This window comes from Notothenia coriiceps, unplaced genomic scaffold (assembly GCF_000735185.1).
Source record: "Notothenia coriiceps isolate Sejong01 unplaced genomic scaffold, NC01 NC01_scaffold00024395, whole genome shotgun sequence".
Classification (NCBI taxonomy): Eukaryota; Metazoa; Chordata; class Actinopteri; order Perciformes; family Nototheniidae; genus Notothenia; species Notothenia coriiceps.
Window position 1 is genome coordinate 8,179 of NW_011357096.1, and position 11,512 is coordinate 19,690.

At 41.0% G+C, this 11,512-nt stretch overlaps 1 protein-coding gene across 1 annotated transcript in view; it reads left to right on the forward strand.

Annotated features, from left to right (window-relative positions):
• Window positions 1-2,885: 2,885 nt before the first annotated feature.
• Window positions 2,886-11,512, forward strand: part of LOC104954992 (collagen alpha-1(XIV) chain-like) — a gene marked incomplete at its 5' end in the record, with an annotated part of 13,381 nt that continues 4,754 nt past the window's right edge. The window contains 13 exons of the mRNA XM_010782210.1: window positions 2,886-3,041; window positions 3,251-3,370; window positions 3,512-3,676; window positions 3,861-4,025; window positions 4,857-5,008; window positions 5,899-6,028; window positions 6,385-6,530; window positions 6,673-6,754; window positions 6,952-6,956; window positions 6,989-7,118; window positions 7,317-7,456; window positions 8,192-8,318; window positions 9,109-9,248. Of these exons, the coding sequence (XP_010780512.1) occupies window positions 2,886-3,041; window positions 3,251-3,370; window positions 3,512-3,676; window positions 3,861-4,025; window positions 4,857-5,008; window positions 5,899-6,028; window positions 6,385-6,530; window positions 6,673-6,754; window positions 6,952-6,956; window positions 6,989-7,118; window positions 7,317-7,456; window positions 8,192-8,318; window positions 9,109-9,248 (1,658 nt within the window). The remainder of the gene's footprint in view (window positions 3,042-3,250; window positions 3,371-3,511; window positions 3,677-3,860; window positions 4,026-4,856; window positions 5,009-5,898; window positions 6,029-6,384; window positions 6,531-6,672; window positions 6,755-6,951; window positions 6,957-6,988; window positions 7,119-7,316; window positions 7,457-8,191; window positions 8,319-9,108; window positions 9,249-11,512) is intronic.

The window sequence follows — 11,512 nt, forward strand, 5'->3', positions numbered from 1 at the left end:
CTCAGCTATCTCTTGACCTTGTTGTCTCCACTTCTCTCCGTCTGCCGTCAGCAGCAGATGGATGGTTTGAACTGCCAGACAGAAGCAGGCAGCAGACAGAAGGCTCTGTCTGGAAAATCACTTCTTGAAACAAATTCCTGTATGGCGTAACGTAACACAATGTGTCTTTTATAGCTTTCAATCTTAAGATAGTGTTAGCCTGACATGATCGCACAAGCAGTACAGTAAAAGTCACATACATTTTGCAGTGTTGCAGTTTTAGTGTTTGTGCTAGTACTTGTGATCCATAAAATACCCATAACACCGAGGAGGAAATGTCTTCCTCTTGCAACCAAATAGCAACTATACCCTTTTTATTTGGAACTATTTTACAGTTGATAGTTAAAAGGGAAGAAATTAAAGTGAAAGTGATTCTAAGGTTTTGTCAGTTTGGATGGATTTTCACTCCACTCTTTATATTTTAAACATACTTTTGTGAGCAACATTTCAAAGTAATAACTCCCATTTCCTAAGGTCAGCACTCTCTTTTATCGCCTTTCTCCATTTAAACATAACTGTTTAACCTGATCAGCATATTCTGGATGATCCACTATTATTTTTGTTGGCAGGTGAAAAATTAATGAAGTAACTGGATACACTTTTAGGGTTTCATACAGAGTACATCAGTAAGCAGTTATGGAACTATGATAAATGAGCTAATAAAAGGGTTTGTGTCTGTTTGTTCCTGCTTTCACATCTATCCTCAATATTACACGTGGAAGCTTCCTCACATACATACATACAGTACATACATACATACATACATACATACATACAGTGGGGCAAAAAAGTATTTAGTCAGCCACCAATTGGGCAAGTTCTCCCACTTAAAAAGATGAGAGAGGCCTGTAATTTTCATCCTAGGTAAACCTCAACTATGAGAGACAAAATGAGAAAAAAAAAATATCCAGAAAATCACATTGTCTGATTTTTAAAGAATTTATTGGCAAATGATGGTGGAAAATAAGTATTTGGTCAATAACAAAAGTGAATCTCAATACTTTGTTATATACCCTTTGTTGGCAATGACAGAGGTCAAACGTTTTCTGTAAGTCTTCATAAGGTTTTCACACACTGTTGCTGGTATTTTGGCCCATTCCTCCATGCAGATCTCCTCTAGAGCATTGATGTTTTGGGGCTGTCGCTGGGCAACACGGACTTTCAACTCCCTCCAAAGATTTTCTATGGGGTTGAGATCTGGAGACTGGCTAGGCCACTCCAGGACCTTGAAATGCTTCTTACGAAGCCACTCCTTTCGTTGCCCGGGCGGTGTGTTTGGGATCATTGTCATGCTGAAAGACCCAGCCATGTTTCATCTTCAATGCCCTTGCTGATGGAAGGAGGTTGTCACTCAAAATCTCACGATACATGGCCCCATTCATTCTTTCCTTTACACGGATCAGTCGTCCTGGTCCCTTTGCAGAAAAACAGCCCCAAAGCATGATGTTTCCACCCCCATGTTTCACAGTAGGTATGGTGTTCTTTGGATGCAACTCAGCATTCTTTCTCCTCCAAACACGTCTAGTTGAGTTTTTACCAAAAAGTTCTATTTTGGTTTCATCTGACCATATCACATTCTCCCAATCCTCTTCTTGATCATCTAAATGCTCTCTAGCAAACTTCAGACGGGCCTGGACATGTACTGGCTTAAGCAGGGGGACACGTCTGGCACTGCAGGATTTGAGTCCCTGGCGGCGAAGTGTGTTACTGATGGAAGCCTTTGTTACTTTGGTCCCAGCTCTCTGCAGGTCATTGACTAGGTCCCCCCGTGTGGTTCTGGGATTTTTGCTCACCGTTCTTGTGATCATTTTGACCCCACGGGGTGAGATCTTGCGTGGAGCCCCAGATCGAGGGAGATTATCAGTGGTCTTGTATGTCTTCCATTTTCTAATAATTGCTCCCACAGTTGATTTCTTCACACCAAGCTGCTTACCTATTGTAGATTCAGTCTTCCCAGCCTGGTGCAGGTCTACAATTTTGTTTCTGGTGTCCTTTGACAGCTCTTTGGTCTTGGCCATAGTGGAGTTTGGAGTGTGACTGTTTGAGGTTGTGGACAGGTGTCTTTTATACTGATAACGAGTTCAAACAGGTGCCAATAATACAGTTAACGAGTGGAGGACAGAGGAGGCTCTTAAAGAAGAATTTACAGGTCTGTGAGAGCCAGAAATCTTGTTTGTTTGTAGGTGACCAAATACTTATTTTCCACCATAATTTGCAAATAAATTCTTTAAAAATCAGACAATGTGATTTTCTGGATTTTTTTTTTCTCATTTTGTCTCTCATAGTTGAGGTATACCTAGGATGAAAATTACAGGCCTCTCTCATCTTTTTAAGTGGGAGAACTTACACAATTGGTGGCTGACTAAATACTTTTTTGCCCCACTGTACATACATACATACATACATACATACATACATACATACATACATACCGTTTCCCTGTAAAACTATTTAAAATGAAAAGTTTGTTTGTTTTTAACAACTTATGTAAAGACTAATTTCAAGAAGAGGACATAAGGGGAGATCCTGGGAAAACACACCATAGGTTTTGAAGAAGGCTCTCTAGACGGCAGCTGAATAATGTTCCCATTCACGTTTTTATTAGTTTCAAAGCAAATGCTCTGTGTGTATTTAAGGTTATTTTTCAGCATTCTTTCTTGTTCAATAAAGACATTCTGAAACCTGCTGATTCAACGTTTGCCTTTATTGTGTTTTCTAACGTTTGGCTATGAAACCTGCACATCATAAGTAAAAAACAAACAAATTGAATTGTCTTTTCATTCACCGATAACTACATTTCTCTGTCTGTTTGTCTCATGTGATTCTGTCTTCTTTCCTTCTTGTAGTTGATCAGTTTGTGTGCCACACTGAGGCCGTTGCAGACATCATAATCCTGGTGGACGGCTCCTGGAGTATCGGTCGGCTTAACTTCCGGCTGGTCCGCATGTTCTTGGAGAATCTGGTCAATGCCTTTGATGTTGGCATCGATAAAACAAGGATAGGTGGGTCCCTGCGACTTTCCCTCCTGAACAGATACATACATACACCATGGGACCAATATGTTCTTCTGATGTTTGTGTCTGTGTTTTATTGCTTTATTAAGATTAACCCTAATATTTGACATTCAAAATCAGTTTGATTATCATTGTTTGGTGTTCAACTTTGAAGAATTGAACGAGTCGCTGTAATATAATTCTGTGTGTGATTGCAGGTCTGGCTCAGTACAGTGGGGATCCCAGGATAGAGTGGCATCTCAATGCTTTCTACACAAAAGATGCCGTTCTTGATGCCGTTAAGAACCTGCCGTACAAGGGAGGAAATACTCTCACAGGTGCTGGATCTTACTGATACTATTAGTTATTATGCTATGCTATTAATAAGTGTTCAGTTTGTTAGGAAGTTAAAAACCTAAGTTTGTTGTGATATCCTGTTTATTCATCCCTCTTCTATGCCTCCCTCTTTCTCTTTCCAGGCCTTGCGTTGACCTATATTTTGGAGAACAGCTTCAAGCCCGAGTCTGGCTCCCGTGTGGGTGTACCTAAAATCGGGATCCTCATTACAGACGGGAAGTCCCAGGATGATGTCATACCTGCGGCAGAGAGCCTGCGAAATGCTGGGGTTGAGCTGTTTGCCATTGGTGAGGGAGGAAGCAAACACACACAAAGACAATGAATCTTAGGAATAGTCACATTGTTAAAAGGGTTAAAACGCTTTGTCACTTTAAATCTCCATCCTTTTTCTTTGAACTGATCTTAGTACCTCACCGTCTGGCATCTCTAAATGTGATGCTGAGAGTAATACATTTGATTTTCCTTTCCCAGGTGTTAAGAATGCTGATGAGAATGAGCTGCACTCCATCGCCTCAGAGCCAGGCGAATCTCACGTCTACAACGTGGCCGATTTCAACGTCATGAGCTCCATCGTAGGGGCTCTGACCAAGACTGTGTGTGAACAAGTGGAGCAGCAAGACAAGGACATTAAACAGAGTAAGGGCTGGGTGATACAAGAGAGGAAGATGCTCGTGTTGTCTGACCACGTTGGAAATCAAGAGATAATAGTGTTTCCAAACTGTATCTTTTGTAAGTTATTCATAGTGTTGCACAAGGTTGTTCGCTTGGAAAGTGGCAGACATAGTTGTGTAAGTCCATAAAGTTCAAATTGTGGCTCCTTTCTCACCTTCACACAGAGACGCATTTTTGTGCTGATACTTAGTATAATAACAGTAAGCGCATGCAAGCGAGAGATATCACTTACAGCTCTTCAAATTATACGAGGCATATTAAGATTAAGTTAAGGTAAAGTGGGTTTTTTAACAGTCGAGTAAACTATTTGCGAGTGTAATCACTTTGGCTCTTCCTAATGCTCTTGCATGACTGGATTATAAAATGTCACTTTGAAATCACAAGCCTTGCAGCAGCTATAGTTGTGAAGTGGGTTTTATAAGGAGTGCGAACCAAGTCCTGGATATTTAAATAGAGCTTGAGTGGCTAGTGATTGGGCTACTTAATGCAAAGTGTTATCGGTTATATGTGTTTTTTTTAGAGAGATCTTTCTGTTTCTCCATCTTTCCCACTCTTTTCCCCCAAAATTATAATTTCTATAAAAATAAAGATGCAGGATGGATATCTTTTTTTTATATATAGAAACCATTAATCAAGTCTAATGTGTTTTGATGATATTCCAACCCAATCTCTTTTATTCAAATTCTCAATGCATGTGAGTTTTTCTACCTAAAAGTTCCTTACTGGGAGTAATTATTTATAATCGTATGCAATCTGTTTCTTATCCCTCACATTTCCTCTTCTTTATTTGTTCAGAACAGATACCAGAGACGACAGGATCCCCACTTGAGCTGGTGACATCCGAAGTCACGGCCCGGGCTTTTAGGGTTTCATGGAGCCACGCCCCCGGAAACGTAGAGAAATACAGAGTGGTTTATTACTCTGCTAGCGGAGGAGATCCACAGGAGGTAAATACTGTGTTTTATTTTTTATAAGGACACACATATATTTACTTCTTCTAACTTGACACAATTTAAATTAGGAGCTCATGGAGTAAGCAATCACTACAAACAAATATATGACTAAGTAAGAATAAGAAATATCCATATCATTGCAAGCCCACATTGTAGTTCACTGCTGTCTAAAAATATACACACGTAGAAACATAAGATCTAAATAACACTGAGGTGAAGAGACTCAAGAGTGGTACAGAGAGGGGGGGTTTAGGCCGGGGTATGCTCTGTTTTTCATCAATGTGACTGCACCAGTGGGAGTTGCTGTATCTTGGGTCTTCTGGCAAGGGTATGAATTAAGCTCAGTTCTTTCCTGGGACGCTTGTGGCATTATTCATCCGTACCCTTCGCTCCACTCCTTCCAATCACAACTCATCTAAACATCCCTGCAAGGGAAGAAGGCTAACCAGAAAAAGTATACTCCGGCTGATAGAGGCACCTGCTTGATTTTTCCAGAACATTTGACCACAGAAACCATTAAATCTTTCGCTTAGCTGGTTTTACGGGGACCAGATGTTATGGAGGGACATGTGAGGAGACCTTTCCAGCTGGCTCAGCCCGGCCCTAATCTCTATCACAACTGTCATCCGTACAGTTTAGAATGAAAAATATTATTTAGCTATAGACGTTTTGGCTTTATCCTGTTTAATAAATCAATTGTTTTTCCTTTCTTTTCCCATTTTATCCCAAACTCTCTTTCCTCCCCTCCATTTGTCATTTTTCATCCTCTGGCATTTGTTGCACCCTTTTCTCCTTTCCCTTAACCATCTCTGCACCCCATGCCTCTTTCCTGTGCCTTCCTTTCACCGCACACCCTACCCCCACTCACTCTTCCTGGACCTCAGGCGGTAGTGGACGGCAGTGAGACTTCAGTGGTGTTGCAGCATCTCAGCTCTGTCACTGAGTACCAGCTGGCTGTGTTTGCTGTGTATGCAAACGAGGCGAGTGAAGCTCTCAGAGGATCAGAAACAACCCGTAAGTTTATTTTAGCACATAAACACACACTTGCAGAAATTAACTTACAAAACCTAACACTAAGGCTTCAGTCAACATCTGAAATCACAAGTTTGTAATGATGGATTCAAAGTCTGACAGCCATGGAAGACAGACATATGGAAAACGATGCCCTCATGACAGCAGGCCAATCCAAAAGTTTTTAATTAGGATCTACTAAACTAAATAGACTTTCTTCATTACTATGTTTCCTCCTTGATTGAACTGTGCTGTGTGTGTGTGTGTGTGTGTGTGTGTGTGTGTGTGTGTGTGTGTGTGTGTGTGTGTGTGTGTGTGTGTGTGTGTGTGTGTGTGTGTGTGTGTGTGTGTGTGTGTAGTAGCCCTTCCCTCAGTGACGGTCCTCCAGCTGTTCGATGTGACTCACAGCAGCATGAAAGCAAGATGGGACAGTGTGGATGGAGTCTCTGGCTATGTGCTGCTGTACGCACCGCTCAGAGATGATGGAGACTTTACAGACAAGGAGGTAGTGAAACAAAGAAACACACAGAATAATACAAAAATAAAATATATATTGAACAGAGAAACACAATTGATCACTTTTAACAGAAACGTGGCAGCTGAGCGTCTTTTTTAATTTGTGTATACATGTGTGTCTTGGTTCCTAGGAAAAGTTATCGGATGCAGTGACAGAGCTGGAGCTGGATGGGTTGAACCCCAGTACTGAATANCATCAGCTTCTTCGTTCACGTTTGACTATTGTTCACTGTGGTTTGTTGTTGTCTGAAGTAATGAACGTTAGTTGGTGCTCCAGTATAATCGGTACCCCCGAAACTCATCCAGTGAGAAACGTTCCGCGGTGCAAAAATAAGTGCGATTAAAATGCGTTAATTTTTTTAACGCGTTAATTTTTGTGTAATTAATTAATCTTAATTAACGCGTTAAAGTCCCGGCCCTAGTATACATGTGTGTCTTGGTTCCTAGGAAAAGTTATCGGATGCAGTGACAGAGCTGGAGCTGGATGGGTTGAACCCCAGTACTGAATACACCGTCACTCTTTACGCCATGTTTGGGGACGAGGCCAGTGACCCCATTACAATCCAAAGAACTACATGTGAGTAGTGCACATGCACACATATACACTTTTTTACTTCTGTCCTCATGAGGGCTCTTATTCTGAACCTTTATGATTAAGCCTAAAAATTGCTCAATTTTCAACCATATCCTCACTCTGTCTACAATTCAAACTAGTTCTAACAATGCTAAAAGAAAATACAAACATACATTAAATAACATGCCCTCTCTCTCCCAGTACCCCTGAGTCCTCCTAGCAACCTGCAGTTTTCTGACATCACTCACAACTCCGCCCACATCCGCTGGGATGCCGTGCCCAGAGCGGTCAAAGGTTACCGCATCCTGTGGATCAAGACGGACGGAGGAGTCAAGAAGGAGGTGTGTGACAATGTGACAGCGTGTCTCCATGATTCTTATGTGTTTAAGACGTCATACTTAGATATGATTTATATATGGCAGCATCTCCATCTGTGAATGTGTGTCGAGATGAGAGTTGAGAAAAAAGTGAATATAGACTAGAGAAGGATAGAACAAATGGGAGATTAATTAATTAATAACGATCGTTGTGATGAGTGTTAAAGGTTAGAGAATAGTTCATATTCTCTAATATGAATGAATATGATAATATATAATATGATAATATGAATTAATTCAGGTATGTTCTCTTTTGGCTTGCTTTATCTCTGTGTGACTGTATGTGCACAAGTTGTAGCACTGCCCACAAATGTTGGTCTTTGTCGTCTAAAATGTAATTAGTAGATTAGTCATTTGGTAATGCAAATATTATCATGCTGTATATTACAAAAAAACTCTGGTAAACGTTGAAGTGGTACTTTTGCATAGTTTTTTAGTCAATTCAATCATCTCATCAATTAGTCAATTCAAATGTTTTGTTTGTCAACTAAGACATTCTTTGCTCAAGGACAGCCTTAATAAGTTAGATAACCTCCTTACATTTTCACGTACGATGCTAATGCAATTTCCTTAGTGTTAGAACTAAAATAAATCTTTACAAACAACATGATTTAGTGAATTTGTGGCCTTTTTTAGGTAACTGTGATTAAACTTTTATTTTTACACAACCCCATACCTGTGTGTTTCTGTGCTGTGCAGGTGGAGGTGGGTCCTGTGAACTCCTACGACCTCAGTGAGCTGACGTCTCTGAGTGAGTACTCAGTGGCCATCTCTGCCCTGTACGCTGAGGGCCAATCAGAGCCGCTCACAGATGGATTCACAACCAGTAAGTCCCTTTTTCACTGTAAGGATACTTTTAGAGGACACCATGGAACTTATTGCATAATGCTGAATACAAATAACGGCTCATTTAGTTTAACCAATCGTTGCACCATTGGTTATTAACGATCAAGTACATTTGTTCATTTGTTTTGTTTTATAATGGCTTCTACTTTGTCTTCCACATTGGTGTTTCGACATTTCCCATCTATGCTGAGGACAATTTTGTCTCAATTTCCTGAAGTAGTTGTACTAATACCTTTGGAAGGCAAACCATTTCTCTCTAAAGTGGCAAACAGCATTGCATTTGATTACCCCTACTGGTCCTGTTGCTGTTTGGCAGTCTGCCCATCTCATTAACACCTCGGCATAATGGCCCAGTCGCATTAAAAGGTCATTTTGTTGTCCCTTTACTATTCCGTCACGCTGACGGATATCGATTTGTAGGAATATCCCTTTAAGCAACAAGCAGTTGGGCTCTAATGCTGAGTCTGCTGAAAGAAATGTATTTTTTGCAATATTTAACTTCTCACTCTAAGGGATGTGTTGATTTGTATTTATCTCTTGGCAAACTTTGCTCAGAGACCGAGGTTTAAGAGAGGGAGCTTCATTAACCAACACAAATGTGTAAGCGCTTTCTAAGAAGAATGATGGACGAGCATGATACGAGTTTATGTCCTGGTATCCAGAACATTTTGGAAATATAAAAAAGGACTATAGGGAATACACATTATTAGAAATCATATGCACATGACAATTAAAGTAAAAAGTAAACTCTCTCTCTTTGTGTCTCTCAGCCCCGGTTCCTGGTCCTTTGGATCTTCGCTCCAATGATGTGAGCACAGATAGCTTCCAGGTCAGCTGGGATCACTCAGCCGATGACATCTTCCTCTACAGACTCTCCTGGGCCCCGTTCATGGGTGGCGACACAAAGGAGGTCATTACCAATAAAATATGATATGTAAAGGTGTCTGTTTTAAAGACATTTTCCTTGAAGATCACTCACAAAAATCGGCAGTTAAGATCATCTTCATTGGCATGGTTAAAAACACCAAAGGCATGACAATTTAAAGCTGAGTCCTTGGCACAACTATGAGCTCACCACAAAATATATGTTCACTTCCTCAACCCCAAAGATGTTACAGCAATATATGACTTAGCGTCAAAAGCTACATAACCTCCATGGGTTTTGATTTTTTACATTTAGCCAGGGGTCCACTTGTTATCTTGCTTCCCAGAGGTAGAAGTGGCTACACTTCATTTACTCAGATAAAGGTGTGCCAATATCTAGCTTGCACATATAGTAAGTTCACTGCACTACTGGTAGCTGGTAACACCCCTGGCATGAGTGTAAATAAAGGCTGAATACATCTCGAAATTAACAGCTAGGGTGTTTTATTACCATGATCCGGGGTTTGGAGCCAGCTGTGTGGCAGAGATAGAGCCCTTAGGTCTGTAAGAGTGTGTGTGTGTTTGTGTGCATGTTGTGTGAGTGTGTCTGGGTATTTGTGTGTTTTGCTAAGAGTCATCAGAGCTGAAAATAAACTCAGGGGAATTGAAGAGGTGGGCTGGTAATTCTGAGAGAAAAGGATACATGCAGCTTTTCTCTGTCTCTCACCCACCCACCCACACACGCACACGCACGCACACACACACACACACATATACAAACACACTTTTACATCCTCCACCGACCACTCTGTATTGTTTTATCTAAAAAGGCATTAAACATAATAGTCGAACAACAGACAGACGAACAACAGAGTGAGAAATGACCCAGATTGAAATTTTATGATAATCCAGAGCTCCATGCGAGGAAATTGAGTAAATCGTATCATTTTTTATTATCTTGTTTTGTTTGGATTCATTGGTTTTACTAGCATCCTGATTCAGTTCTCAAATCAGATGTTTGTGTTCTTTGTTAATCAATAAAACGTCTGTTTGATTCCACTCTTTAATCAGGCGAAAACACACAGGGGCAATGCTGTAAAATATGGAAATACATGCGAGGAATTGTTAAAAGAAAAACGAGAGAATGGAGCACTAAAGATGCACTTGCTCCTGGGAAAGCACAAATGGCCGGTCCCACGGCTGAGATGTGCATGTAACTGTGCCTCGAAGGCCTCTGTATAGAGACTAATTCAGGCTGCGCTTAATAGGGTTATTGAGTCATCAACAGTTAATTCCTTTTTCAATGTTGCTCTCCATGGAAGCACTCTGCACTTGTGATGACCTCTTTGTGTTTATCTTGGGGCCTGACTCAGTTTTGCTTTGGACAAACAGTGGTTTGGACTCCCGCAGCAGCAGTTGATCTGGCCACGCTGTTATATTCAGGGGAAACTACACATATCTGCTGACTCCTATAGGGAGGGTAGCTTTGCCAGTCCTGCAATGGCCCTATTCTAAGGTTGGTTTTGTTTAACATAACGAAAGGTATAATAAGCAGGGCTGCACATAACTGGTGCGCAGGTGCGCATGCGCACCTCTGTCAAAAAAAGAGCACCGGGTCATTTGAAAAAAGGCGCATTTGGTACCAACATTGAGAGAGAGAAGGGAGAAGAGAAAAGAGAGGAGAGAGAGAAGAGAGGAGAGAGAAGAGATGAGAGAGAGGAGAGAGAAAGAAAGATATTTGCGAGTTGCATATGAACTCAGGGCCGGCCCGTAGCACTGGCGTTATAACTTTTCGCCTCGGGCGCCAGATCTGGGGAGGCGCTGCGTTGGCAGCTCTCGGAGGGAAAACACATTTTTGACCGTTGGTGCAAATCCTAATTTTTCGGCCTTGATGTAACAATATTCATAATTAAGTAAATGTAACACCCTTTTCACCCCGGTTACACGTTTCATTTGCCCTGTACGATGGGCGGTACAGGGCAAATGAAACGTGTAACCGGGGTGAAAAGGGTGTTACATTTACTTAATTATGAATATTGTTACATCAAGGCCGAAAATTAGGATGAGCCCCAACGGTCAAAAATGTGTTTTCCCTCCCACCCTTAATTAGTCAGCTAGTCAGTCAGTTAGTCAGTCAGTCAGTCAGTCAGTTAGTTAGTCAGTTAGTTATTCAGTTAGTCAGTCAGTTAGTTATGCAGTTAGTTAGTCGTCAGTTAGTTAGTTAGTTAGTCAGTTAGTTAGTCAGTCAGTGAGTCAGTTAGTGAGTTAGTTAGTTAGTTAGTTAGTTAGTTAGTCAGTGAGTCAGTTAGT